The 26,286-nt window shown below is 40.5% G+C and overlaps 1 protein-coding gene across 1 annotated transcript; it reads right to left on the bottom strand.

The window, feature by feature from the left end:
- Nucleotides 1–1,092: 1,092 nt before the first annotated feature.
- Nucleotides 1,093–5,948, bottom strand: LOC115135084 (serine/threonine-protein phosphatase 2A 55 kDa regulatory subunit B delta isoform). Its single transcript, XM_029669350.2, has 10 exons — nucleotides 5,777–5,948; nucleotides 5,552–5,626; nucleotides 4,673–4,770; nucleotides 4,342–4,507; nucleotides 4,152–4,264; nucleotides 3,858–4,035; nucleotides 3,458–3,622; nucleotides 3,157–3,326; nucleotides 2,919–3,010; nucleotides 1,093–2,782 (listed from the first exon to the last, which is right to left on the bottom strand). The coding sequence occupies exons 1-10, from the start codon at nucleotides 5,781–5,783 to the stop codon at nucleotides 2,503–2,505; spliced, it is 1,344 nt and encodes a 447-aa protein (XP_029525210.1). The 5' UTR covers nucleotides 5,784–5,948; the 3' UTR covers nucleotides 1,093–2,502.
- Nucleotides 5,949–26,286: the final 20,338 nt, after the last annotated feature.

The following is a 26,286-nucleotide window of genomic DNA, read 5'->3' as shown; positions in this document are numbered from 1 at the left end:
GACCAAGCTTTAACTTCCTGACTGATGTCTTGAGATGTTGCTTCAATATATCCACATCATTTTCTTTCTGCATGATGCCATCTATTTTGTGAAGTGCACCTGTCCCTCCTGCAGCAAAGCACCCCCACAACATGATGCGGCCACCCCCGTGCTTCACGGTTGGGATGGTGTTCCTCGGCTTGCAAGCCTCCCCCTTTTCCTCTAAACATAATGATGGTCATTATGGCCAAACTGTTCTATTTTTGTTTCATCAGACCAGAGGACATTTCTCCAAGAAGTACGATCTTTGTCCCCATGTGCAGTTGCAAACTGTAGTCTGGCTTTTTTATGGCGGCTTCTTCCTTGCCGACTGGCTTTTCAGGTTATGTCGATATTGGACTCGTTTTACTGTGGCTATAGATACTTTTGTACCTGTTTCCTCCGGCATTTTCACAAGGTCCTTTGCTGTTGTTCTGGGATTGATTTGCACTTTTCGGACCAAAGTACGTTCATCTCTAGGAGACAGAACGCATCTCCTTCCTGAGCGGTATGATGGCTGCGTGGTCCCATGGTGTTTATACTTGCGTACCAGATTAACGTGGTACCTTCAGATGTTTGGAAATTACTTCCAAGAATGAACCAGACTTGTGGCGGTCTACAATTTTTTTCTGAGGTCTTGGCTGATTTCTTTTGATTTTCCCATGATGTCAAGCAAAGAGGCACTGAGTTTGAAGGTAGGCCTTGAAATACATCCACAGGTACACCTCCAATTGACTCAAATTATGTCAATTAGCCTATCAGAAGCTTCTAAAGCCATGACATAATTTCCTGGTATTTTCCAAGCTGTTTAAAGGCACAGTCAACTTAGTGTGTGTAAAGTTCTGACCCACTGTAATTGTGATACAGTGAATTATAAGTGAAATAATCTGTAAACAATTGTTGGAAAAATGACTTGTGTTATGCACAAAGTAGATGTCCTAAGCGACAAGAAATTTGTGGATTAGTTGAAAAATAGTTTTAATGACTCCAACCTAAGTGTATGTAAACTTCCGACTTCAACTAGAGCTCCAGGACTATTCTCACCCATTTAAAGTAATGGAGGCATAAAGCAGATGAACACAATTAGATTTTATTTAACTTTGGTCAACATAATCAAACAAGTGAATACACTGCCACCATGTTCAGAATGATTAAACAGAGAAAGGCTTTGTTACCGATGTTCCTGTTTTTAAAATCAGTACAGGTCTATTCAACCTTCATTTTTTCATTGATATAACTTGGAAAACAAAGTATGCAGTTTTGACTTTAGTGGCATACCAATGAATGATTTAAAGGGCACATGTAAGAAGAGGTTTGTCTGAATCTCCTTCTCTTACTACACAAAGAACTTCCCATGTTTTGGAGGAACTCTGTCTTATCACTAGATCTATCTGTCTGGTGTGCAGTACTCTGACTATTATATACCTTGGTTTCACAGACAGCCACAAATAGCAGCAGGAATATGAGACATAAATCTATAAAATAGAATAAAAAAATAATGCACATAAGGTTTGTAAAACATTTGGGGACATAACCGGTAGCTGTCATTGATAGACGTAGGTATTAAGGCTGCAGATTCCCTTTGTCTTGCGTCTCTTCACATTAAGTTTCCAGCCTGTATCTTAAATGAGAGCAACACATAAATACATATATTGACACTTGCACATGGTCAGTCTCAAATGGTGATTCTGAAACTTAAGAGTAGTTATTTTAGAGATAGCTTGAAAGAACTACTCAAAAGACTGGTGCGACTTTACATTTTTTCCACCTAACTACAACATAAAAACATGCAAAGCAACTATAAACATGATTTAAATTCTAAAACACATATGTAGTTCTATTTGGATATGTAGTTCTAAGTGGATGACACCATAAAGGTGTATTTGAATAGATACAGTCTGTGATATAACGTTACCATGTCTGGGGGATAACATTTTGGATAGTAGGGCGTGGGTGGAGAACAGAAGTCCAATTTCCAAATTCACAACATGTTGCAAGTGCTTTAGCCTGAATGCATGGTCAATGGGGAATGTTAACAGGTAGGCCTATAACCCATGAAATATCCATGTTTCAGAAAGGCCAAAAAATCTTAATGAGGGTGTTACAAAAATGACAAGAGGTCATCTTCAGGGCTTTCCATAGTTTGGTTGTTAAGATTATGAAATGAAGGCTGAAAATATCAACACAAACACCAATGTTCAAGAGTTTGACCTCTTATGAGTGCCGTTCTATTGATTCAACACAAGGTGGGCTCTCAGGGTCCGATCTTGGCCCTGGCACTGATTTACCCAAGGCTAAATCAACCTCAGACTCAAAAGAAAACAGGCCGACCAATCAACCTCCTGCCACAAAAAAAGGAGACAAGTGCTTTAAACTTCACCAGGAGGACGAGAGGGCTGTTTGTTTCTGTTACAGATAAACCACTAGGCTTAACTATGCAGGAACAGTAAAGCCTTGTCCTCAGGATGGAGCCCAATTATTTATTTAGTTGATCTTGTCCTGGAAAATGTACAGGTTGTTGGTGGCCGCCACAGCGATGACGTTTTCTTTGGGGTGCCAGGCGGTGTGCAGGATCTTCTTGTTGAAGTCCAGGCTGTCCACGCTAATTTCGTCTTTCTTCCTCTTGCCACCGGTGGAGACTTTGCGGGGTTTGAGTGTAGCCCGCGGTTTGCTGCTCTCCCTAGAGGCCTCCAGTGTGATGTCCTTCCTGGTGTTGCGGTCGAACATACGGAAAAAGTTGTTGTAGGAGCCGGTCATGATGGCACTGAGAAAGGAAGGAAACAGTGGGTAATTTATAATTCTCCAAAGATACTCCTTAAACTTACATATTGGCAGAAAAGTTGTCCAAAGAACATTGTAGGTGCAGATTGCCTTAAACAGAGAAAGTGCTAGTTTCTTACCTGTCGCTACCGTTCCAGCAGCACTCAAACTTGTCGAAGATGCAATCATTTTCATATAACGAGCAAAGCTTGCTGCGAAGGTATTCATGAACCTGAGCGGGAGAATGTTGATTAGTGTATTTGGAAAATAATTGCATCTATCCAACTATTTCCATACACCTAACTGGACAATTGTGGACCACACTGAAAATTATGCCATTGTTGGTAGTGTTATCACTAGGCAGAGCAAGGCAGGTACCTGATATGTCTCGACTGGCCTGTTCTCCATGTTGAGGTCCCACACCTTGACGGAGAGGTAGTCCCGTGTCATCATGTAGCGCCCGCTGTGACTGAACTTCACGTCAGAGATGGACGAGATGATCTCAGAGAAAAATGACCTGCTGCTTGGATCCTCAGGCTCCTCAAAGACTGCAATCACAAACATGGAGATATATTCAAAATGACAGACAAAACCCCTGAAAATAGATTAATTTAAAACTAATTTATCTGTGAATGAACATAATTTAGAATGCAGAGAACTAGGCTCTATGAGTACTCACACTTGGTGTGGCTATCGCAGAGTGCTGCTGTTCGCATGTCACAGAGGCGTATGGTGCCTTTGCTACTGCTGTACACAAATACATTGCATTGGTTTGGATGGCACTCAGCCGCTGTGATCACCTCTGTCAGTTCCTCCATGTTGGCAGGCTTGATGTCTACAATGTCTGAGAAGACACTGTTAAGGAAATTAACTGAAATAGGTCTAAAGGCTCATACCGATGTGGTCAAACATGTTCACACATGTATTTGTTTGACTTACAACTGCACAGGACCAATAAGAAAAAAATCTAAACTGAAATTGAGAACTGTATACGCTAATAGAGGACAGTTTGGATGAAGCAAACATTTGCGTCTAAAAGTCATGAGGATGAGGACTGATACATTTTCAGAAGAGGATACTAAAACTTCGGTCTGTGATTTCCAAGTGCCATAGATTAATTCTTAGATCATCCGCGGAGAGGTATGTTTGATGATCGCTATTTACAGAAATTGAATTAATATGATATGTGTGAGCGTTGGCAAACACCCTACGAGGACTTGCTTCTACCATGAGATCCATGGGCATCAGCACTGGTACCTGTAACCACAGGACAGATTTATTTAGGGGAGGAAGCTATAAGCATGCATAGACTGTGTTTTTTCTTGCACAGTGTCGGTTGAAATCTTAAAAAGGTAAAGCAACTTTAAACCAACCCGTAGGGAAGTAATTCTAAAGGGATCCCTGAGACGTCCGTCTTCGTCTTTCAAGTTGTAACCCTCAGCCCGCTTGTCTCGTTCACCGATTTTCCACAATTTGATAGTTTTATCTGTACAAAAATAATATATGTTGAGGGTGAAGAGAACTTAACAAAAAGGTTAGTAGGTTAAAGCAAAATGTTCTTACCATTTGTTGAGAGTAGAAAGTGAGCTGAGTTTTGTTGGGGTAACCATCTTATTTTGTTAATTTTTTCCTCAATTTCTAAACTTTTCAAGTAGTCAAATTCAGGTTCGTGACTCTGAAAAGTGCTATAAACATTGTATTCCCCTCGCAGGTTTGGTCGATTTTTATACTGAAAGAGAGAAGCAGATATGCACTGTGACAAACTTGGATATTAAGCATGTATTATGTTTAGAATTTAATCCAGTGCCTTTCTTTCCATAACAACCTATCATATTTAACTCCAAAAATGTCATTGTTCATGAAAATACATTTCGCTGGTAATTATAAAATGCACCTCCTGTTCATGTTGAAATATGACAACTCTGCCTCCCTTGTCTCCAGTTGCTAGCAACTCTCCAGAATGGTTGAATTCAACCGTTGAGATGATATCAGCTGAAAGGAGGACATGTCCCATTAAAGCTAGATTCTGTAATTGTATTATGTGTAATGTATAAGGGCTGTTATCATCAAAAAGATACACATCAGCAAAAGAACAGCACCCAGTAAATAATAACATCAAAACCAATATAAAAAAAACAATCCTGGTGCAACTTTCATGGGTACATACACTATGCATAGTAGCCGACAGAGCAGCGTGTGGATTTCTACCTCCCTGAAAATAATTTATTTATCAGTCAACCCCAAAAAATTACTATGACTCTGAATGAATCAAACACACAAGACTTCCTCCTTACTGTATCAGAACGTTCAATTGTCGTATTGCCGACGCAGACCTTCAACGTCACTGACAAAATCTCCCACAAATAACTAGCTAGAGTACTTAGCAAGATGACGCGCTAGTTTACGACAGTGCGTGTGTCTTACTACATTACAATAATAAGACGTACTCTGACTGCATAATTATTATTATATATGTTACATACATGTAACATACAGTTGTTTGAGTATAACGTTAGCTTGCTAATAATGCTAGGCAACTTGATTTGCAAGCAAGAGGAGCTAGCTAATATGCTAACGTTAGCTAGTAAGAAAAACAAACTCAGCATTGCCCAGCAGTGGTACTCATATACATGAACAGTGTCATGACTTTGTTCGTGAAAGACAGTAAGTCAAAGGCGTAGTTTGCGAAATAATAAGATAACAGCATCACATCTTTGATCACATTTGAGCTCAAATGCTAACTCATTCGTTAACCTAACGTTACTGTACTCACCTTCTGCAACATCTTCATCTATCGCCCCTTTCACTTGTGAGAAACACCACTGAAAATCATTTCCACCGGCAACTCCTGCATAACAATAATATTGGAATCATTACTTCGCTCGCGTCAGTTCACCAGCCCATTTAGAGTCAAATGCTGTGTAATTTAAAACTTGCATTCAGGCCACACAGCAGTAAGTGGTATTAGGACCCTTTCCCGGCTACATAAGTAGCTTACCTGCCATTGTTTCATTTAGCAGAGTTAGCTATTGCTGAACACGGATTGCACTGTTTATTCAACCAATGCAACTTGCGTGAGGTAAAAAATAGTCAACATTCACAGGCAAAGTGAGGAGTCAGGGATCACGGAAATCGTCCGTGATTTTTTCCATCCAAAATGGCGCACATTGCATAACACAATGACGTCATTTCGACACGCTGCCAAGCATCTTTCAGTTATCTATCATCCATCTGTGTTTGAGTCAGTTGGCCCTACTCCTTAAAACTTAATTGAGACAACAGAATAACTGGATCAATTAAAAGGGCTCCTCACCCCTCATGTTGATCACTGAAGTTCAAGTTAAAGCATTGTAAATGTAACCTAAGAAGCCTACCTGTTCAAAGAGTCTGTAAAGCAATTAAAGTGACTGGCTGCTACTGTTAGAGCCAATTTGAGGAACAATAATGTGTGTTGAAATAATATTATGAAATATAAGAAATGTGTATGAAATGTACCATATATTATTTACGGAAAAAATAAAAATGTTTATAAGAAACAACTTTTTATTTGTTTATTGTGACACCTGGTGGTTACCTGTATTGCACCGGCAGTGTCAACATGGCACCAGTCAGTCAGTGCAGTCAAAAACGAGATTTTCCGTTTAAAAAACATATATATTTCCATCCTATTGAGGTTGAAATAACACTGAAATTGTACCAAAAAAATATGATAATGCCCCTTTAGTGTAAGAACTGTTTGGGGGAAAAAATACACCTGTAATAATAGCCTGTTCTGGTGGGATGGAGTTTTTGGCCCACAGCATGACATCACAATATGATTTGGATTATTCTGACCAATGACCAGTCATAATTTATTTGCATATGTATAATCCTACTTTGAAGGGGTATTATGATTCTGATGGTTTGTTGCCACAGATGGTTTGTTTAAGTTTTACCTTTGTGGCTAGATGGAGTAGGCCTAAAGCTTAGTCTAGTGGCATTATAGCTAAGCCTAACCTTCACGTCGTAACATTATAGCTAAGCCTAACCATTGTCCTAACCTTAACCTCATTCTCCTAACCTTCTATGCTAATACACCTAACATGCTGCCTTAGTTCTCCTAACCTGCCACACTAATTCACCTAACCTGCCACATTAATCCACAACCTGCTATGTAAATAAACCATCTGTTGCGACAAGCAATCAGTAATGTAATTGTGTTTAGTGTCGCCGAGCAGTGAACAATAAACTATACATCAGTATCATAACACTGGTCAATAAAAATATTCATGAAAGTAAACCGCTTATTTGCCAGCTCAGCCAATGAGCCAATGAGATGTCTCGGCCAAAAACATGACAACATCTTCTATGAGGAAATAGCTAGCATTTTTTAAACACTGGGCAAGGTTGTTTTGCATGAACCGGTGCCGATGTGTGGAGTTTGTACATTTTAGACCATTCCATTGCCTGGTCCTTAAGTGAAATCTCCACCCACCAGGGGAACCAGGCCATGCAAAACAAATTTGCCCAGTCTGTTTCAGACACAAGTTTGAGGTCAGGTTTTTGAATTTTTTTCAAAATCTAACTTATGCTCTGGCCGAAAATTCAAATATCGGATGAGTGAACAACATTATTTGGGTATGAGTTACTAGATGATCAGTTTTTAAACATGAGATGTTCACTGGCCAAAAGTATGTGGACACCTGCGTTTCGAACATCTAATTCTAAAATCATGGACATTAATATGGAGTTGGTCCCCCCTTTGCTGCTATAACAGCCTCCACTCTTCTGGGAAGGCTTTCCACTAGATGTTGGAACATTGCTGCGGGGACTTCCTTCCATTCAGCCACAAGAGCATTAGTGAGTTCAGGCACTAATGTTGGGCAAATAGTCCTGGCTCACAGTCAGCGTTCCAATTCATCCCAAAGGTGCTTGAGTTTAAGTCAGGGCTCTGTGCAGGCCAGTCAAGTTCTTCCACATTGATCGCGACAAACCATTTCTGTCAGGACCTCACTTTGTGCACAGGGGCATTGTCATGCTGAAACAGGAAAGGGCCTTCCCCAAACTGTTGCCACAAAGTTGGAAGCACCGAATCTTCTAGAATGTAATTGTATGTTGTACAGTTGGCACTATGCAATTGTGCTCCTGGCATCCGCCAAACTCAGATTCGGCCATCAGACAGCGATGTTTGATTCATCACTCCAGAGAACACTTTTCCACTGCTCCAGAGTCCATTGGCGGCGAGCTTTACACCATTCCAGCCGACGCTTGGCATTGCGCTTGGTGATCTTAGGCTTGTGTGCAGCTTCTCGGTCATGGAAACCCATTTCACGAATCTCCCGACGAACAGTTATTGTGCTGACGTTGCTTCCAGAGACAGTTTGGAACTCGGAAGTGAGTTTTACAACTTAGGACAAACTATTTTTTTGCGCTACCTGCTTCAGCACTCTATGGTTCTGTTCTGTGAGCTTGTGTGGCCTACCACTTCATGGCTGAGACGTTGTTTCTCCTAGACATTTCCACTTCACAATAACAGCACTTACAGTTGACCTGGTCAGCTCTAGCAGGGCAGACATTTTACGAACTGACTTATTAGAAAGGTGGCATCCTATGATGGTGCCACGTTGAAAGTCACTGAGCTCTTCTGTAGTGCCATTCTACTGCCAGTGTTTGTCTATGGAGATTGCATGGCGGTGTGCTTGATTTTATAAACCTGTTAGCGATGGGTGTGGCTGAAATACCCGAGACCACTATTCGAAGTGGTGTCCACATACTTTTGTATATATAGTGTACTTTAGGCCTACCAAAACAGATCATTTTAGTAACTTGAGTCACACTTTGAAGAGATACAGGACCTTCAGAAAGTATTCACATCCCTTGACTTTTTGAAAATGTTGTCTTACAAAGTGGAATTCAAATTGATTTAAACATTTTTTTTAAATTAAAGAATGAAAAATAAACACTAATATATCTTGATTACATACAGAGTGTTTAAAGCTGTCATCAAGGCAAAGGGTACAGTATCTCCTTTGAAGAATCTAAAATATATTTGGATTTGTTTAACAATTTTGGTTACTATATGATTCCATATGTGTTATTTCATAGTTGTGATGTCTTCACTATTATTCTACAATGTAGAAAATACTAAAAAAAATAAAGAAAAACCCTAGAATGAATAGGGGTGTCCAAACCTTTGACTGGTACTGTAAGTATTCAACCCCCTGAGTCAATACATGTTTGAATCACCTTTAGCAGTTATTACAGCTGTGAGTCTTTCTGGGTAAGTCTCTAAGAGCTTTGCACACCTAGATTGTAAAATTTTTGCACATTATTATTTTAAATAATTCAAGTTCTATCAAGTTGGTTGTTGATCATTGCTAGACATTTTCAAGTCTTGTAATAGATTTTCAAGCTGATGTAAGTCAAAACTGTAACGAGGCCACTCAGGAACATTCAATGTCGTCTTGGTAAGCAACTCCAGTATATATTTGGCCTTGTGTTTTAGGTTATTGTCCTGCTGAAAGGTAAAGTTGTCTCCCAGTGTCTGTTGGAAAGCAGACTGAATCAGGTTTTCCTCTAGGATTTTGCCTGTGCTTAGCTCTATTTAGTTTCTTTTTATCCTAAAAAAAAACTTTGCTGATGACAAGCATACCCATAACATGATGAAGCAACCACCATGCTTAAAAATATGAAGAGTGGTACTCAGTGATGTGTAGTGTTGGATTTGCCCCAAACATAACGCTTTGTATTCAGGACATACATTTAATTTCTTTGCCACATGTTTTGCAGTTTTACTTTAGTGCCTTATTGCAAACAGGGTGCATTTTTTTGAATATTTTTATTCTGTACAGACTTCCTTCTTTTCACTCTGTCAATTGGGTTAGCATTGTGGAGTAACTAGAATGGTGTTGATCCATCCTCAGTTTTCTCCTATCACAGCCATTAAAATCCGTAACTGTTTTAAAGTCACCATTGGCCTCATGGTGAAATCCCTGAGCGGTTTCCTTCCTCTCCGGCAACAGAGTTAGGAAGGATGCCTGTATCTTTGTAGTGACTGGGTGTATTGATACACCATCCAAAGTGTAAGGAATAACTTCAGCTCAAAAGTATATTCAATGTCTGCTTTTTTATTTTTACCCGTCAATACGTGCCCGTCTTTGTGAAGCATTGGAAAACCTCCCTGGTCTTTGTGGTTAAATCTGTGTTTGAAATTTACTGCTCGACTGAGGGACCTTACAGATATTGTAATTGCATGTGTGGGGTACAGAGACAGTGGTCGTGTCTTTGGCTATGCCGGATTAAGTGATATGACATGCTATTCTATAGAATCATTTCTCCGTAATTAATATTACCTGATTGAGCTAATCATGTAAATGTAATTAACTAGAGAGTCGGGGCACCACAAAATAATATTTATAGAGCTGTTATCTTCCAAATAAACTCTTAAAGACCTAGTAATATTTTACATCAATAGCAGTTAATATTAATCGTCACCTTAATTCAGTCTCATCTGAAAGTTGTAAATTCTTGGTTATCTTCACGAACCCTGGCTAACAAGTTGAATCAGCAATACAAAATTGGGTTGAATTATTTATTTACTAAATACCTAACTAATCACACAGAATTACATATACAAAGAATGAATTATACCTTGATTACAAATTACGTCATAAAGGAAAACGCCCCTAGCAGGCGGAACAGATATGACCGCTGGTTGCACAAAAGAAAAGGGCTGGGTTTGAGTGAAAAAGCGGGAAGACTGAGGGACAAAGGAAGAAGCTGTGCTATCGTAAATACAGTATCTTATGCATTCCAAATTACCACCCATTTGGAGAAGGAAAATGCAATAAATTTTTACTCTGAGCTGCGCTTCGGTAGGTTGGTGGTAGACGGAAGGCCGTGTTGCCAAACCGAGTCCTTTGTCCTTTGAAGAATGTCTCTGGTGGTCAATTGAATACGTTGTAGTAACATCGTTGTGTGATAGACGGGATACTCTGTCTGTTCCTTCCTAACCCTTGTTTGCAGCTGCTGTTGCTAACTCAATGGCTAGGAGGTATCACTTCTGTTGTGAATAAGAGTTCAAAGTTCATACCATTCGCATCCAAAGCTCACGCTGATGTTGGCTTCATTCTGTAGTTATTATCTGAACCATTCTGACATCGGACCGTCGTCCTCACATCCTCGGAACAGGAGGTTACATTTTCGTCAAGGGCTTATATAGTGGAGGGAGAAAAGGGGTGTGTTTCATAGTTTACAACCTATGTCTCTTCACGTGGGCGGGCCACTGAGTCGGGCCTAATTCACTCATGAAAACCCAATTCTCACATTTTAGAAGCTAAAATCACATTTCATCCCATCACAAATAATTGAATATTCAAACATTTAAATTGAACAACAATTCCATGTGAATCCGAGAACTTTGATGTGTAGACTTTACACTGTAGAGTTTATGTCATCTTATCATTGATGAGAATGTCTCAGATGACAACCGAACTGACATCATATTCATTAAGTACCACTGCGTATGGTCGATTGGTCGGATTACCAGAATATAGTTCATTTCCCCCCACCTTCTGATGTTCCCAAAATCTCTATGTTAACTAAGGGGTTTTCAAATGTAACATCAGTAGGGTAGAGAGAGGAAAAAGGGGGGGAGAGGTATTTATGACGGTCATAAACCTACCCCCAGGCCAACGTCATGACACAGTGGAGACTGCTGAGGGGAGAATCGCTCGTAATAATGGCTGGAACGGCACAAATGGAATGGCATCAAACACCTGGAAACCATGTGTATGATGTATTTGATACCATTCCACTGATCCCGCTCCAGTCATTAACATGAGCCCGTTCTCCCCAATTAAGGTGACACCAATCTCCTCTGTACAGAGATGAGGTAGTCATTCAAATATCATGTTAAGTACTATTATTGCACACAAAGTGAGTCCATGTAACTTATTATGTGAATTGTTAAGCACATTTTTACTCCTGATCCTATTTAGGCTTGCCATAACAGAGGTTGAATACTTACTGACTCAAGCCATTTCAGCTTTTCATATTTAATTAATTTGTACACATTTTTAAAACATAATTCCACATTGACATTATGGGGTAGTGTGGGGTAGTTTATTATGGGGAAGTGTGTAGGCCAATGACACAAAATCTCAATTTAATCCATTTTAAATTCAGGCTGTAACACAACAAAATGTGGATAAGGTCAAGGGGTGTAAATACTTTCTGAAAGCACTGTATTGCCTACTGTGATAGATGGTGCACAAGGGACATCTAGTCGACATTTGGATACATTATTCTAGGTTCTTAGAATTTAAATTCCTGTCACAAATTTTAAGTTACTTAACTGAAAAGCCCCAATTTCACACCATCATAGAAATTATGTTTACTGTGATTTTTCTATAATAGTTGGTGTGATTTTTCTATTGAATTTGAGTACATAATCAGTGTGCATTGTATTTTTCATGTTTTCTCCTTCCTAAGCCTTTATTGTGTGTGTGTGCGTGCGCGCGTGTGTGTGTGTGTGTGTGTGTGTGTGTGTGTGTGTGTGTGTGTGTGTGTGTGTGTGTGTGTGTACATGGGGTGAGTGTGTGCACTAATGTGTGTGCAAATGGGGTGAGTGTGTGCATGGGGTGTGTGTGAAAATGAGGTGAGTGTGTGCATGGGGTGTGTTTGCAAATGGGGTTCCTTCACCCCTGTAAGGTATAAGGGAAAGGAAAGGGAAAGGGGGATACCTAGTCAGTTGCACAACTGAATGCATTCAACTGAAATGTGTCTTCCGCATTTAACCCAACCCCTCTGAATCAGAGAGGTGCGGGGGGCTGCCGTAATCGACATCAACGTCATCGGCGCCCGGGGAACAGTGGGTTAAAGGAGATCTGTTGACTTTATTCCGAGCCTCCAGTAACAACACTGACTTCGATAGTTCCCAATCCCTTTGGGAATTCATTATAAGACAGCTAGAGGCTGCTTGTGGATGGTTACTCTGCTGCCTGTATGTTAACTTGTCACTATGACGCAAGGCAAACATTTGGTGCAGTGGCTTTCTTTGGCTGTGGGCCACATAGAGAGATTGATTGGTGAGCCTCCTGTTTTATCAAGGATCACATTCAGTAGACATGGTGCCTCAGGAGAAGCTGCCATTTCTCCCAGAAAAATATGCCTCATTACTGGCACACTCACAATAAAGGTATGCTGACATCACAGGAGGCTGCTGAGGGGAGGACAGATCATAACAATGGCTGGAACAGAGCGAATGGAATGTCATCAAACACATGTATTTAATACTATTCCGCTCCAGCCATTACCACGAGCCTGCCCTCCCCATTTAAGGTACCACCAACCTCCCGTGATTGACATTGTTTCTCTCTTAGAACACCGTGTACTGTGTAGGGTCACTTAGGCCCCTCAGCAACAACCTTGTCTCACTCATAAAAGTCGTCAGTGAGTATCTTTTCATATTATATGACTACATAAAGATAAGATCCACTTAGGTGTTCATATTTAAGCAATAAGGCACGAGGGGGTGTGGTATATGGCCAATATACCACGACTTTCTTATGCAGGATGCAACACGGAGTGCCTGGATACAGCTCCTATATTGGCCATATACCACAACCCCCCGAGGTGCCTTATTGCTATTATAAACTGGTTACCAATGTAATTAGATCAGCGGTAAAAATAAATGTTTTGTCATACCCGTGGTATACGGTCTGATATATCACAGCTGTCAGCCAATCAGCATTCAGGGCTCGAACCACCCAGTTTATAATATCTGTTAATGCAACCATGCATCATTGCATGCTTTTGTTTTTGACCAAACCATACAGTTGTGCAATCAGAAAATAGCATGTGATATCAGTATCATGCATAGTTTAACCATCATTTTAAGCCACATTGACCTATGGTATACTATTTTGATGAGCCACCAAAATCTCAAGCTAGATATTGTGTGTATGAATGTCTGTGGAGAGAGGCTAACGGTATACTTGAGGAGGCTACTGTATACGATATTCAGTGTGTTTTGCCCCAGTAAAGAAGCCTCTTGTCACTTGAGCAGCCACACTCAAACTCACATATATAACACACAATACGGTATCACAGAGATAAATGAAACCTTCTGGATTCGCTGTCGCCCCATTCCTCCATTCCATTCCACTCACCCCTCCCCCTCTCCCCTGGTCAGTCTCAGACACAATCCACTGGACCTATCTGGTCAGCTCAGGGGCATGAGCTCTGCCCAACCCTCGGTCTTCACACACAACAGAAAAGACAAACACAATCAATTATTCAGTACTGACTCTTGCTTGTCTTCTGTGCTTTTCTCATTATTTCTCTGTTGTTGTTTTTTCTCCTCTCCTCTTGCAAGTAGAGAGGAGAAACTGAGGGATATATGAGGCCTGAGGGTTTGGTCTTGGTCTGGCTTGTTAATAAAACTGGCCTTCAAAACTGTCTCACTGCAGACCTACTAAAGAGCCCTATGGGTCTATATAACAGCTCATAAGATAATATTCTGTTTTTTTTAATTCTTTATTATATAACAATACCTAACATGGTCAATTAGTAAAGTTGCACAAGTGCTACATAGATTATGTGTAGGGTATATAATTACCTGCACTTGTGGCTACTTTATTTACTCTTCTTTTGCTTTCTTAAATAACACACAGGGCATTTGTAAAACTCTATAATGGTACTGTATAGTCATCAGTGGTGGAAAAAGTACCCAATTGTCATACTTGAGTAAAATGTATAGATACCTTAAAAGAAAGTTTCTAAATATACTTAAGTATCAAGAGTAAACATGATTGCTAAAATATACTTAATAATCAAAAGTGAAAGTATAAATCATGCAATGCAGGCAGAACCATGTTCTTGCTTTTAAAATGTATGGATAGCCAGGGGCACACTCCCAACACTCAGATATCATTTACAAAAATGTGTTTGTGATTAGTGACTCCCCCAGATCAGAGACAGAATGGATGACCATGTGTTGTCTTGATAAGTGTGTGAATTGAACAATTTTCCTGTCCTGCTAAGCATTCAAAATGTAAAGAGTATTTCTGGGTGTCAGGTAAAATGTATGGAGTAAACATTACATGATTTTCTTTTAGAATGTCGTTGGGTAAAAGTAAAAGTTTTCAAAAATATGAATAGTAAAGTAAAGTACAGATACCCCAAAATAATACTTAAGTAGTACTTTAAAGTATTTTTACTTGAGTACCTTACCGCACTGATTCATACTCTAGTTTCAATAAAATACAAAGGAATGTCATTGTCTTTAGTATATTGAATTCCACTAGATGGCGTTATGTCACTGACTATAGAGAGAAATAGTAATGGCGTCTATAGGTAGGCAATAATTCCGCCATGGTTCATTGGACAAAGCCTATGAGGAAAATGAATGCAGTTTTGGATAAACGCCGAAATTAGGTATGTGATAGACACAGGCTTAGGAGACCTTATACGTTTTGTTCTATGCGATAATATTCATCAAACTAACGTACATTTTTGGAAATTTTGATGAATTTATGTCGTAAAAAAAATATCACATTAAGGCTTCATACTTCATAAAGGTCATGCTGACTGATATTATCTCATAGATCTCCTAAACCTGTGTTAACCTCATACCTTATTTTAGGCGTTTATTTCCCCATTAATTCTTACCATAGAGGTGGCTGAACAAACCAGAGGTAAGTTATTTCTGGATTTTAGGACTACAAGTTGGCAAGCTCTATTCATAGTCCTTATAGCCATTGCAGCTCTCCTATAGCATACAGGCCATTTTGAAAGATCAGTCTAAAACAATGTGAACAACTTACTGTCTTAATTCACATGTGACTGGGTCAGTATGTATTCTAAGCATCAACTGCTTGTGCACCTGACATTGTATTGACTCATTGAGGAACTTTGCAAAAACAGGGAGGACCCATCAAGACACTCTTTAATCTTTACAAACCCATTATTTCTATGAAATGTTCAGATGAACAGATTACACACATGCAATTGAGCAACCTATACATTTGGTTTCATCTCACTTACTTCCAAGACATTTATTTTTACAGGGAAAATGCAAACTTGTGGCATGTTAACAATTATTCAATAGGATAGTTACTTCTTTTTTGTTTCACAATCAAAATTAATATATATGAAGTGAAGATAAAACAAATATATCTTTGCTTACATTTTTTATGAATAACACCTGAATAGGCCATTCCCTGGCTTATTGGAATCCTTCTGTTATAACAACAGATAAGACAGACAAAATTGCGCTTGGATCGTCTCTTCTTCCTACAACCATGACCTCACTCTGGGGAAATGGTGGAGACTGTGCGTACACCGACTCTCAATAAAGCTGGACAATGAAGCATTGGCTCATAACATGCCACAGTATAGGACACGTTTAAAGGGCTTAGTACATAATAAAGTAGCAAGTCTTCAAATCAATGTCAGAAGATCAGGGGGCCACTGGGACCTTTCATAACATGTGTATGTGGAAGTTCAATTGCAGTGTAAAGGTTACACTTCCACATAGAACTGGTCCCCTCTGATGAGTTGTATGTATGCCACAGATTTCAAGACCACATTTCTGACAGGATTTCAGGGAACAAACACTTATTTTGAATAGTTGCTTATTGAATAAATGCAGCTTTGATAAATCTGAGGCTGCAGGAGTTCGAACATGAATATTTTCTATAAAGTACAATAAGTTGCACTGTTAATTTGCCACCGACTTACTTAAATAAATAATGTAAATAACACCAATGTAAATATGTCACAGATGTTATACAGTGTTAATAATGTTGATAATTTAATTCAGTAGCTTCAGGAGCACAAACACACTATCTCAGTAATTAATTGCAGTTTCTTTGTCTGCGTTTCATAAACGCTGTCCCTCTCTGGTGAACGTCCTTTACTCGAACACAGACACTACTCCAGCATTTCCACCCACTTTGTTTGTCAGTCTTTGATCCACATTATTCCAGTTAAAGTTACACCCATGTGCCGCAGGTTGAAACTTTCATCGTTGCTCAGGGGAACCTTATACCCGTGGCGCCTTGTGCTCTTATCCTTCCCTTTAGCGGCAGAACTCTCCTATGGTGCAGGACAAAAGACTACTCACGACAACATGTTATGATCTGGGTGATGAAACCATTTCTTTCTCCTAACATGTTACATAGATCTGTCCATTTCATCCAAGATGTAACGTCACAACACCAGATACAGCATTCGCATTATTTGTATTGTGACATGAAACAGATACAGCAGCCTGAGAAGTACTTCATACACTATGAATATTATAATTGAAAAATAGTAATCCAAAACAACCTGTGATTACTACTTTACAAAAAAAGTGTGCGTGCGTGTGCGTGTGCGCGTGCTTTGAGATAAAACACACAGACATGAGGCGTACAAAGCCGGACTAATATGTTAGCCCGCTAACTTTCCTAAATATTCTGAAATAACTTAACATGTTTTAGAAAGATACGCTTGAAATGGACACCGTCTTTCCTGTAGTTTTTGTCTTGTCAACGTAGTGGTGCGCACACTACGATTCTTCAGTTGATCGTGACGATTCTTGATTACGCGCTGTCTCGCGGAAACAATGACGTGATTATATTGTTAACCTAGCTAGAACGAGCTGTGGCTTAAAGCAGCCTCATAAAGGTTTTCAGTCAGACATTCATGCTTGCCATACAGAGTTGAAATATCCAGCAAACATTTGGAACATTTTGTAGTACAAGGTACTAGGGGGTAACTAGCCCCTCCTGTAATTCAGATTAAGACCATAAGATGTCACCAAATGATTTCTTCAAAACTTTTCATGGCTGCCACAGCTCTTACTCAACAAAAAATGTCCTGTGTCATCACACATTTTGGAGATATTTCAACAAAACGATTTTGTGGTAAATTGATCAAATTCTTTGACATTTTGAAAAAGTGATATATATTCAAATGAAGTTAGATTTGTTATAATATATTGTTTAATTATACAAATAGGAAAGCCTTAAGATAAATAATCCACTTGTTTAGAGATATAAATTTAGATAATTTTTTGTAAAGTAGTAATATATTGGATGATTGGTTTATGGTTATTAATGAGGAAAATGGCGCCAGAAGAAATGGCAGAAGTTTTAGGGGCGCTTGACCAATTGTGCTATTCTGTGGGGGGGCGGTATTTGTAACTTTTTTGTACATAATGTTTCTGCCACCGTATCTTACAGCAAAAAAGAGCTTCTGGATATCAGGACAGCCATCACTCACCTCGGATTAGACAAAGATGTTTTCTTCAACAAGCAGGAAGCACAGGATATACTGCGAACACCCGACAAGGCCAACATCCCCGTTATTGGCAAGAGAAAGAGACGCAGGTACAGAGGACACAGAGTTGGGTGCATCGTAAGGATCCGCAGAAGACGAGTGGGAAAGCTGCCGTTACTGTCAATGTTTACTCGCCAACGTACAATCATTGGACAATATTAGACAAGGTACAATCACGAATATCCAACCAACGGGACATTAAAAACTGTAACATCTTATGTTTCACGTAATTGTGGCTGAATGATGACATGGATATTCAGCTATACGGATATATGCTGCTCCGGCTAAATATAACTGCACACCCCGGTAAGACGTGGGGGGCGGGGGAACTAAGACTGCACTCAGTCAGCTGTATAAGGAAATAAGCAAACAGGAAACCGCTCACCCAGATGCGACGCTCTTAGTGGCCGGAGACTTTAATGCAGGGAAACTTAAATCAGCTTTACCTAATTTCTATCAACATGTCAAATGCGCAACCAGAGGGAAAACAATTCTAGATCACCTGTACTTCACACACAGAGATGTGTACAAAGCTCTCCCTCGCCCTCCATTTGGTAAATCTGACCACAATTCTATCCTCGCTATTCCTGCTTACAAGCAATAACTAAAGCAGGAAGCAGCAGGTCTATAAAAAAGTGGTCAGATGAAGCAGATGCTGAACTACAGGAGTGTTTTGCTATCACGGACTGGAACATGTTCCGGGATTCTTCCGATGGCATTGAGGAGTACACCACATCAGTCACTGACTTTATCAATAAGTGTATTGAGGACGTCATCCCCACAGTGACTGTACGTACATACTCCAACCAGAAGCCATGGATTACAGGCAACATTCACAATGAGCTAAAGGGTAGAGCTGCCGCTATCAAGGCGCGGGACTCTAACCCGGAAGCTGATAAGACATTCTGCTATGCCCTCCAATGAACCATCAAACAGGCAAAGCGCCAATACAGGGCTAAGATTGAATCGTACTACACCGGCCCCGACACTCGCCTTATATGGCAGGGCTTGCAAACTATTACAGATTACAAAGGGAAGCACAGCCGCGAGCTGCCCGGTGACACAAGCCTATCAGATGAGCTAAATCACTTCTTTGCTCGCTTCGAGACAAGCAACACTGAGGCATGCATGAGAGCATCAGCTCTTGTCGATGACTGTGTGGTCATGCTCTCCGTAGCCAATGTGAGTAAGACTTTTAAAAGCGGTCAACATTCACAAGTCCGTGGGGCCAGATGGATTACCAGGACGTGTGCTCCGGGCAGGTGTCTTCACTGACATTTTCAACATGTCCCTGATTGAGTCTGTAATACTAACATGTTTCAAGACCACCACCGTCTCTGTGCCCAAGAACACTAAGGCAACCTGCCTAAATGACTACAGACCTGTAGCACTCACGTCCATAGCCATGAAGTGCTTTGAAAGGCTGGCAATGGCTCACATCAACACCATTATCCCAGAAACCCCAGACCCACTCCAATTTGAATTCCACCCAAACAGATACACAGATGATGCAATCTCTAGTGCACTCCACACTTTCCTTTCCCACCTGGACAAAAGGAACACCTACGTGAGAATGCTATTCATTGAGTACAGCTCAGCGTTCAACACCATATTACCTTCAAAGCTCATCACTAAGCTAAGGATCCTGGGACTAAACACCTCCCTCTGCAACTGGATCCTGGACTTCCTGACGAGCCACTCCACAAATTTCTTGTTAACAAACTATAGTTTTGGCAAGTCGGTTAGGACATCTACTTTGCGCATGACACAAGTCATTTTTCCAACAATTGTTTACAGACACATTATTTCACTTATAATTCACTGTATCACAATTCCAGTGGGTCAGAAGTTTACATACACTAAGTTGACTGTGCCTTTAAAAAGCTTGGAAAATTACAGAAATTATGTCAGGGCTTTAGAAGCTTCTGATACACTAATTGACATCATTTGAGACAATTGGAGGTGTACCTGTGGATGTATTTCAAGGCCAACCTTCAAACTCAGTGCCTCTTTGCTTGACATCTTGGGAAAATCCAAAGAAATCAGCCAAGACCTCAGAAAAAAATTGTAGACCTCCACAAGTCTGGTTCATCATTGGGAGCAATTTCCAAATGCCTGAAGGTACCACGTTAATCTGTACAAACAATAGTACGCAAGTATAAACACCATGGGACTATGCAGCCATCATACCACTCAGGAAGGAGACGCGTTCTGTCTCCTAGAGATGAACGTACTTTGGTGCGAAAAGTGCAAATCAATCCCAGAACAACAGCAAAGGACCTTGTGAAGATGCTGGAGGAAACAGGTACAGAAGTATCTATATCCACAGTAAAACAAGTCCTATATCGACATAACCTGAAAGGCCGCTCAGCAAGGAAGAAGCCACTGCTCCAAAACCGCCATAAAAAAAGCCAGACTACGGTTTGCAACTGCACATGGGGACAAAAATCGTACTTTTTGGAGAAATGTCCTCTGGTCTGATGAAACAAAAATAGAACTGTTTGGCCTTAATCACCATATTATGCTTGGAGGAAAAAGGAGGATGCTTGCAAGCAGAAGAACACCATTCCAACTGTGAAGCACGGGGGTGGCAGCATCATGTTGTGGGGGTGCTTTGCTGCAGGAGGGACAGGTGCACTTCACAAAATAGATGGCATCATGCAGAAGGAAAATGATGTGGATATATTGAAGCAACATCTCAAGACATCAGTCAGGAAGTTATAGCTTGGTCACAAATGGGTCTCCAAACGGACAATGACCCCAAGCATACTTCCAAAGTTGTGACAAAATGGCTTAAGGACAACAAAGTCAAGGTATTGGGTCAGCCATCACAAAGCCCTAACCCCTTGTGTGCAGAACTGAACAAGCGTGTGTGAGCAAGGAGGCATACAAACCTGACTCCGTTACACCAGCTCTGTCAAGAGGAATGGGCCAAAATTCACCCAACTTATTGTGAAAAGCTTGTGGAAGGCTACCCGAAATGTTTGACCCAGTTGAACAATTTAAAGGCAATGCTACCAAATACTAATTGAGTGCATGTAAACTTCTGACCCACTGGGAATGTGATGAAACAAATAAAAGTTGAAATAATCATTCTCTCTACTATTATTCTGACATTTCACATTCTTAAAATAGTGGTGATCCTAACTGACCTAAGACAGGGAATTTTTACTAGGATTAAATGTCAGGAATTGTGAAAAACTGAGTTTAAATGTACTTGGCTAAGGTGTACGTATGTAAACTTCCGACTTCAACTGTAGCTAAATAGCTAGCTGCGTTTTTAAGAGAGAGCTTTTCAATTGATATCTCTCCCCCTCTTTTCAGTCACAGAAGGGGACTGAATTAGGTGTGAGCCGTGCAGGAGGTGGGCTCATGAGTTGTACTCCAATTTTACTCCAACAACTGTATACACTAACGTTCAAAAGATTGGGGTCACTTAGAAATGTCCTTGTTTTTGAAAGAAAAACACTTTTTTTACCATTAAAATAACATAAAATGTATCATAAATACAGTGAAGACATTGTTGATGTTGTAAATGACTATTGTAGCTGGAAACAGATGATTTTTAATGTAGACATAGGTGTACAGAGGCCCATTATCAGCAACCATCACTCCTGTGTTCCAATGGCATGTTGTGTTAGCTAATCCAAGTTTATAATTTTAAAAGGCTAATTGATCATTAGAAAACCCTTTTGCAATTATGCTAGCACAGCTGAAAACCTTTGTACTGATTAAAGAAGAAATAAAACTGGCCTTCTTTAGACTAGTTGAGTATCTGGAGCATCAGCATTTGTGGGATTGATTACAGGCTCAAAATGGCCAGAAACAAAGAACTTTCTTCTGAAACTCGTCAGTCTATTCTTGTTCTGAGAAACGAAGGCTATTCCATGCAAGAACTTTCTAAGAAACTGAAGATCTTGTACAACGCTGTGTACTACTACCTTCACAGAACAGTGCAAACTGGCTCTAACCAGAATAGAACGAGGAGTGGGAAGCCCTGGTGCACAACTGAGCAAGAGTACAAGTACATTAGAGTGTCTAGTTAGAGAAACAGATGCCTCACAAGTCCTCAAATGGCAGCTTCATTAAATAGTACCCGCAAAATGCCAGGATGCTGGCCTTCTAGGCAGACTTCCTCTGTCCATTGTCTGTGTTCTTTTTGCCATCTTCTTTTTATTGACTAGTCTGCGATATGGCCTTTTCTTTGCAACTCTGTGTCATAGATTTTTTATACAGGCAAATATATTGATAAAATTCACCTTGTCCTAAAGAGAATTACACGGTTATCAAAACATCACGCCAGAGTAAGCCTACGCAAAACACAGCCCTAATTTTAAATGTTTCTAAAATCCCCTATTGGAAAAATCAATTGTGGAAAAACAATTGGAACCATTTCCTTGTTTGACCACTAGGTTTTATGAGTATTATGAATGACTCATACTGTGGTACTCTATATCTCCAATCAGGAACAAGCTAGAATCATGTGACTCAATGTACAGTCGTAGCCAAAAGTTTTGAGAATGTCACAAATATTAATTTCCACAAAGTTTGCTGCTTCAATGTCTTTAGATACTTTTGTCAGATGTTACTATGGAATACTGAAGTATAATTACAAGCATTTCATAAGTGTCAAAGGCTTTTATTGACAATTACATGAAGTTGATGCAAAGAGTCAATATTTGCAGTGTTGACCCTTCTTTTTCAAGACCTCTGCAATCCGCCCTGGCATGCTGTCAATTATCTTCTGGGCCACATCCTGACTGATGGCAGCCCATTCTTTTATAATCAATGCTTGGAGTTTGTCAGAATTTGTGGATTTTTGCTTGTCCACCCGCCTCTTGAGGATTGACCACAAGTTCTCAATGCGATTAAGGTCTGGGAGGTATCCTGGCCATGGACCCAAAATATCGATGTTTTTTTCCCTGAGCCACTTAGTTATCACTTTTGCCGTATGGCAAGGTGCTCCATCATGCTGGAAAAGGTATTGTTCGTCGCCAAACTGTTCCTGGATGGTTGGGAGAAGTTGCTCTTGGAGGATGTGTTGGTACCATTCTTTATTCATGGCTGTGCTCTTAGGCAATATTGTGAATGAGCCCACTCCCTTGGCTGAGAAGCAACCCCACACATGAATGGACTCAGGATGCTTTACTGTTGGAATGGTAGCGCTCACCTTGTCTCCCCCTGACAAGCTTTTTTCCGGATGCCCCAAACAATCAGAAAGGGGATTCATCAGAGAAAATGACTTTACCCCAGTTCTCAGCAGTCCAATCCCTGTACCTTTTGCAGAATATCAGTCTGTCCCTGATGTTTTTCCTGGAGAGAAGTGGCTTCTTTGCTGCCCTTCTTGACACCAGGCCATCCTCCAAAAGTCTTTGCCTCACTGTGCGTGCAGATGCACTCACACCTGCCTGCTGCCATTCTTGAGCAAGCTCTGTACTGGTGGTGCCCTGATCCCGCAGCTGAATCAACTTTAGGAGACGGTCCTGGCGCTTGCTGGACTTTCTTGGGCTCCCTGAAGCCTTCTTCACAAGAATTGAACTGCTCTCCCTGAAGTTCTTGATGATCCGATAAATGGTTGATTTAGGTGCAATCTTACTGGCAGCAATATCCTTGCCTGTAAAGCCTTTTTGTGTAAAGCCTTTTTGCGCAAAGCAATGATGACAGCATGTGTTTCCTTGCAGGTAACCATGGCTGACAGAGGAAGAACAATGATTCCAAGCACCACCCTCCTTTTGAAGCTTCCAGTCTGTTATTCAAACTCAATCAGCATGACAGAGTGATCTCCAGCCTTGTCCTCGTCAACACTCGCACCTGTGTTAACGAGAGAATTACTGACATGATGTCAGCTGGTCATTTTGTGGCAGTGCTGAAATGCAGTGGAATATTTTGGGGGGGATTCAGTTAATTTGCATAGCTAAGAGACCCTTGGCAATTAATTGCAATTAATCTGATCACTCTTCATAACATTCTGGAGTATATGCAATTTGCCATCATACAAACTGAGGCAGCAGACTTTGTGAAAATTCATGTTCATCAAACCTTTTGGCCACGACTGTACACATGCTCAGTTTAGTCCTCAACCCTCATGCGAAGAAGCAAGACCCTGTGATAGACTGCAGATTTTATTGACAAAATCCGATTTTGAGGTGAGAAAGTTATTTTTTTGATAAATTTTGTTTTTGTGACAGCATCACCTGCTTTGCAGTTAGATTCACCAAACTTATATCAGGTTTATAACCAGTCTGTGTAGATACAGTGTATTTGATGTAAGTTAGCAATGCTAAAGTTGTAATATGTAGCTAAAATTGAAGCTAGCTAATGGCTACAAGGGTCCGGGTTAGTTGTAACAAGCCTAAGGAAGTCTGGATACAATACTGGGAATGGACATTATTGGCCCACCAAGCCTGTACCCCAGACCTATCATAACACTGTCACAACTGTGACTCTGATTGAGCGAACATGTCCAACATTCACTCACTTACACACACACATACTTGTATTGCTATCCTTGTGGGTGTAACGGATGTGAAACGGCTAGCTTAGTTAGCGGTGCGCGCTAAATAGCGTTTCAATCGGTGACGTCACTTGCTCTGAGACCTTGAAGTAGTAGTTCCCCTGGAGCGATGGGTAACGATGCTTCGTGGGTGACTGTTGTTGATGTGTGCAGAGGGTCCCTGGTTCGCGTCCGGGTATGGGCAAGGGGACGGTCTAAAGTTATACTGTTACATTGATGCTGTTGACCCGGATCACTGGTTGCCGCGGCTTTTGTGGAGCGATGGGTAACGATGCTTCGTGGGTGACTGTTGTTGATGTGTGCAGAGGGTACCTGGTTCGCGCCCAGGTATGGGCGAGGGGACGGTCTAAAGTTATACTGTTACATGGGGACCAAATAATTGATTCCCATCCCAAATCCTATTTTCCCTAATCCCTAACCCTAAATCTAACCCTAACCCTAACCCTAAACTTAACCTAACCATAACCTTAGCCTTAACCCTAACCCTAACCCTAAACTTAACCTGAACCCCAATCCCTAACCCTAAAACTATACCTAAACTCTAAACTATAATTTACCCTAACTCCTAACCGTAATCCCTAACCCTAAAACTATACCTAAACTCTAAACTATAATTTACCCTAACTCCTAACTCTAACCGTAATCCCTAACCCTAACCTTAATTGTAAACCCTAATTGCAACCGTAACCCTAAACATAAATAATACTAAGGTAAACCATAGACATTGCAGCCCAAAGTTTAGTGAAACCAAGGTAAAAGGCAGTAACTGACATGAGGAATGGCAGTTACTGCTTTATTCCTTGGTTTCACTGTAACTTTTTGCAGTCACTGCAAACATGACCTCCCATTTTCTCCACAATGGAGGCAGGATATTTGTCCACATGATAAAGCATGTATCAAAAATCAAAAATATCATTAACTAATTGTTCACTAAATGTGCAGTTACTGCTCTTTTGCTTGGTAGGGCAGTGTAGAGCATGCTCTCCTGAATGCTATTCCTCCTCTTCCCATATCCCTCTTCTACTACTGCTGCCGTCGAAAGCAGACCAAGTGAGCACCAGGGCGTTACTTTTTTAAGATGATCAGTTAGTCAGTGTGTTTTTTTGTGTGTGTGCTCAGGACGGCTATTCATGTGAATTCTGTAGAACAAAGAGAAGCATTATACAATTTGAACCACTTCCAATAACAAGGGAAAGGAAGAGGTTGGACAATAGGTACTGAGCATGGATGATCCAATACAAAATAGGCTTTTATTCAGTTCTTCAAATGCAATGTGTGATATGCTATTTTCTAGCTCTGAGTCTCTACTTTTATCCAATGTAAAAAACACCATTTAAAATTTTGCTACATAAGTCCGAATCGAGCCGGTCAGTCACAATTTATGTTTGAGGCTTTACTGCTTTACTGAGTCGGTCAAACTTCTCTCTTCGACGAGAGCCTAAGCACTTTCCCAGTGTTTCCCCAGATCAAGTATGCAGACATTTGCGCATCTCCAGTCAGAACAGAACTTGCACAAACCTTTTTCCCCTGGCACATTTTTCGGCTGGCACCTGCTTTGCCTTCATTGTTGTTTTCCATACTAATAATAACTTTGGACATGTGTGCCTTTGTCACGGTCGTCGTAAGAAGTGGACCAAAGTGCAGCGTGGTGAGTGTACATATTCCTTTTATTTGAATGAATGTCACCA

Source organism: Oncorhynchus nerka, linkage group LG10 (genome assembly GCF_034236695.1).
Source record: "Oncorhynchus nerka isolate Pitt River linkage group LG10, Oner_Uvic_2.0, whole genome shotgun sequence".
Classification (NCBI taxonomy): Eukaryota; Metazoa; Chordata; class Actinopteri; order Salmoniformes; family Salmonidae; genus Oncorhynchus; species Oncorhynchus nerka.
The sequence above is the reverse complement of the archived record's forward strand: the minus strand, read 5'-3'. Positions and strand labels throughout refer to the sequence as shown.

Excerpts from the sequence above, each read along its gene's own strand:
- LOC115135084 (XM_029669350.2), bottom strand. Across the intron at positions 3,623-3,857 it reads AATCACAGACCGAAGTTTTA|ACATTGTAGACATCAAGCCT; the intron begins GTATCCTCTTCT and ends GTGTCTTCTCAG. Across the intron at positions 3,011-3,156 it reads GGCCAGTCGAGACATATCAG|GTTCATGAATACCTTCGCAG; the intron begins GTACCTGCCTTG and ends TCTCCCGCTCAG.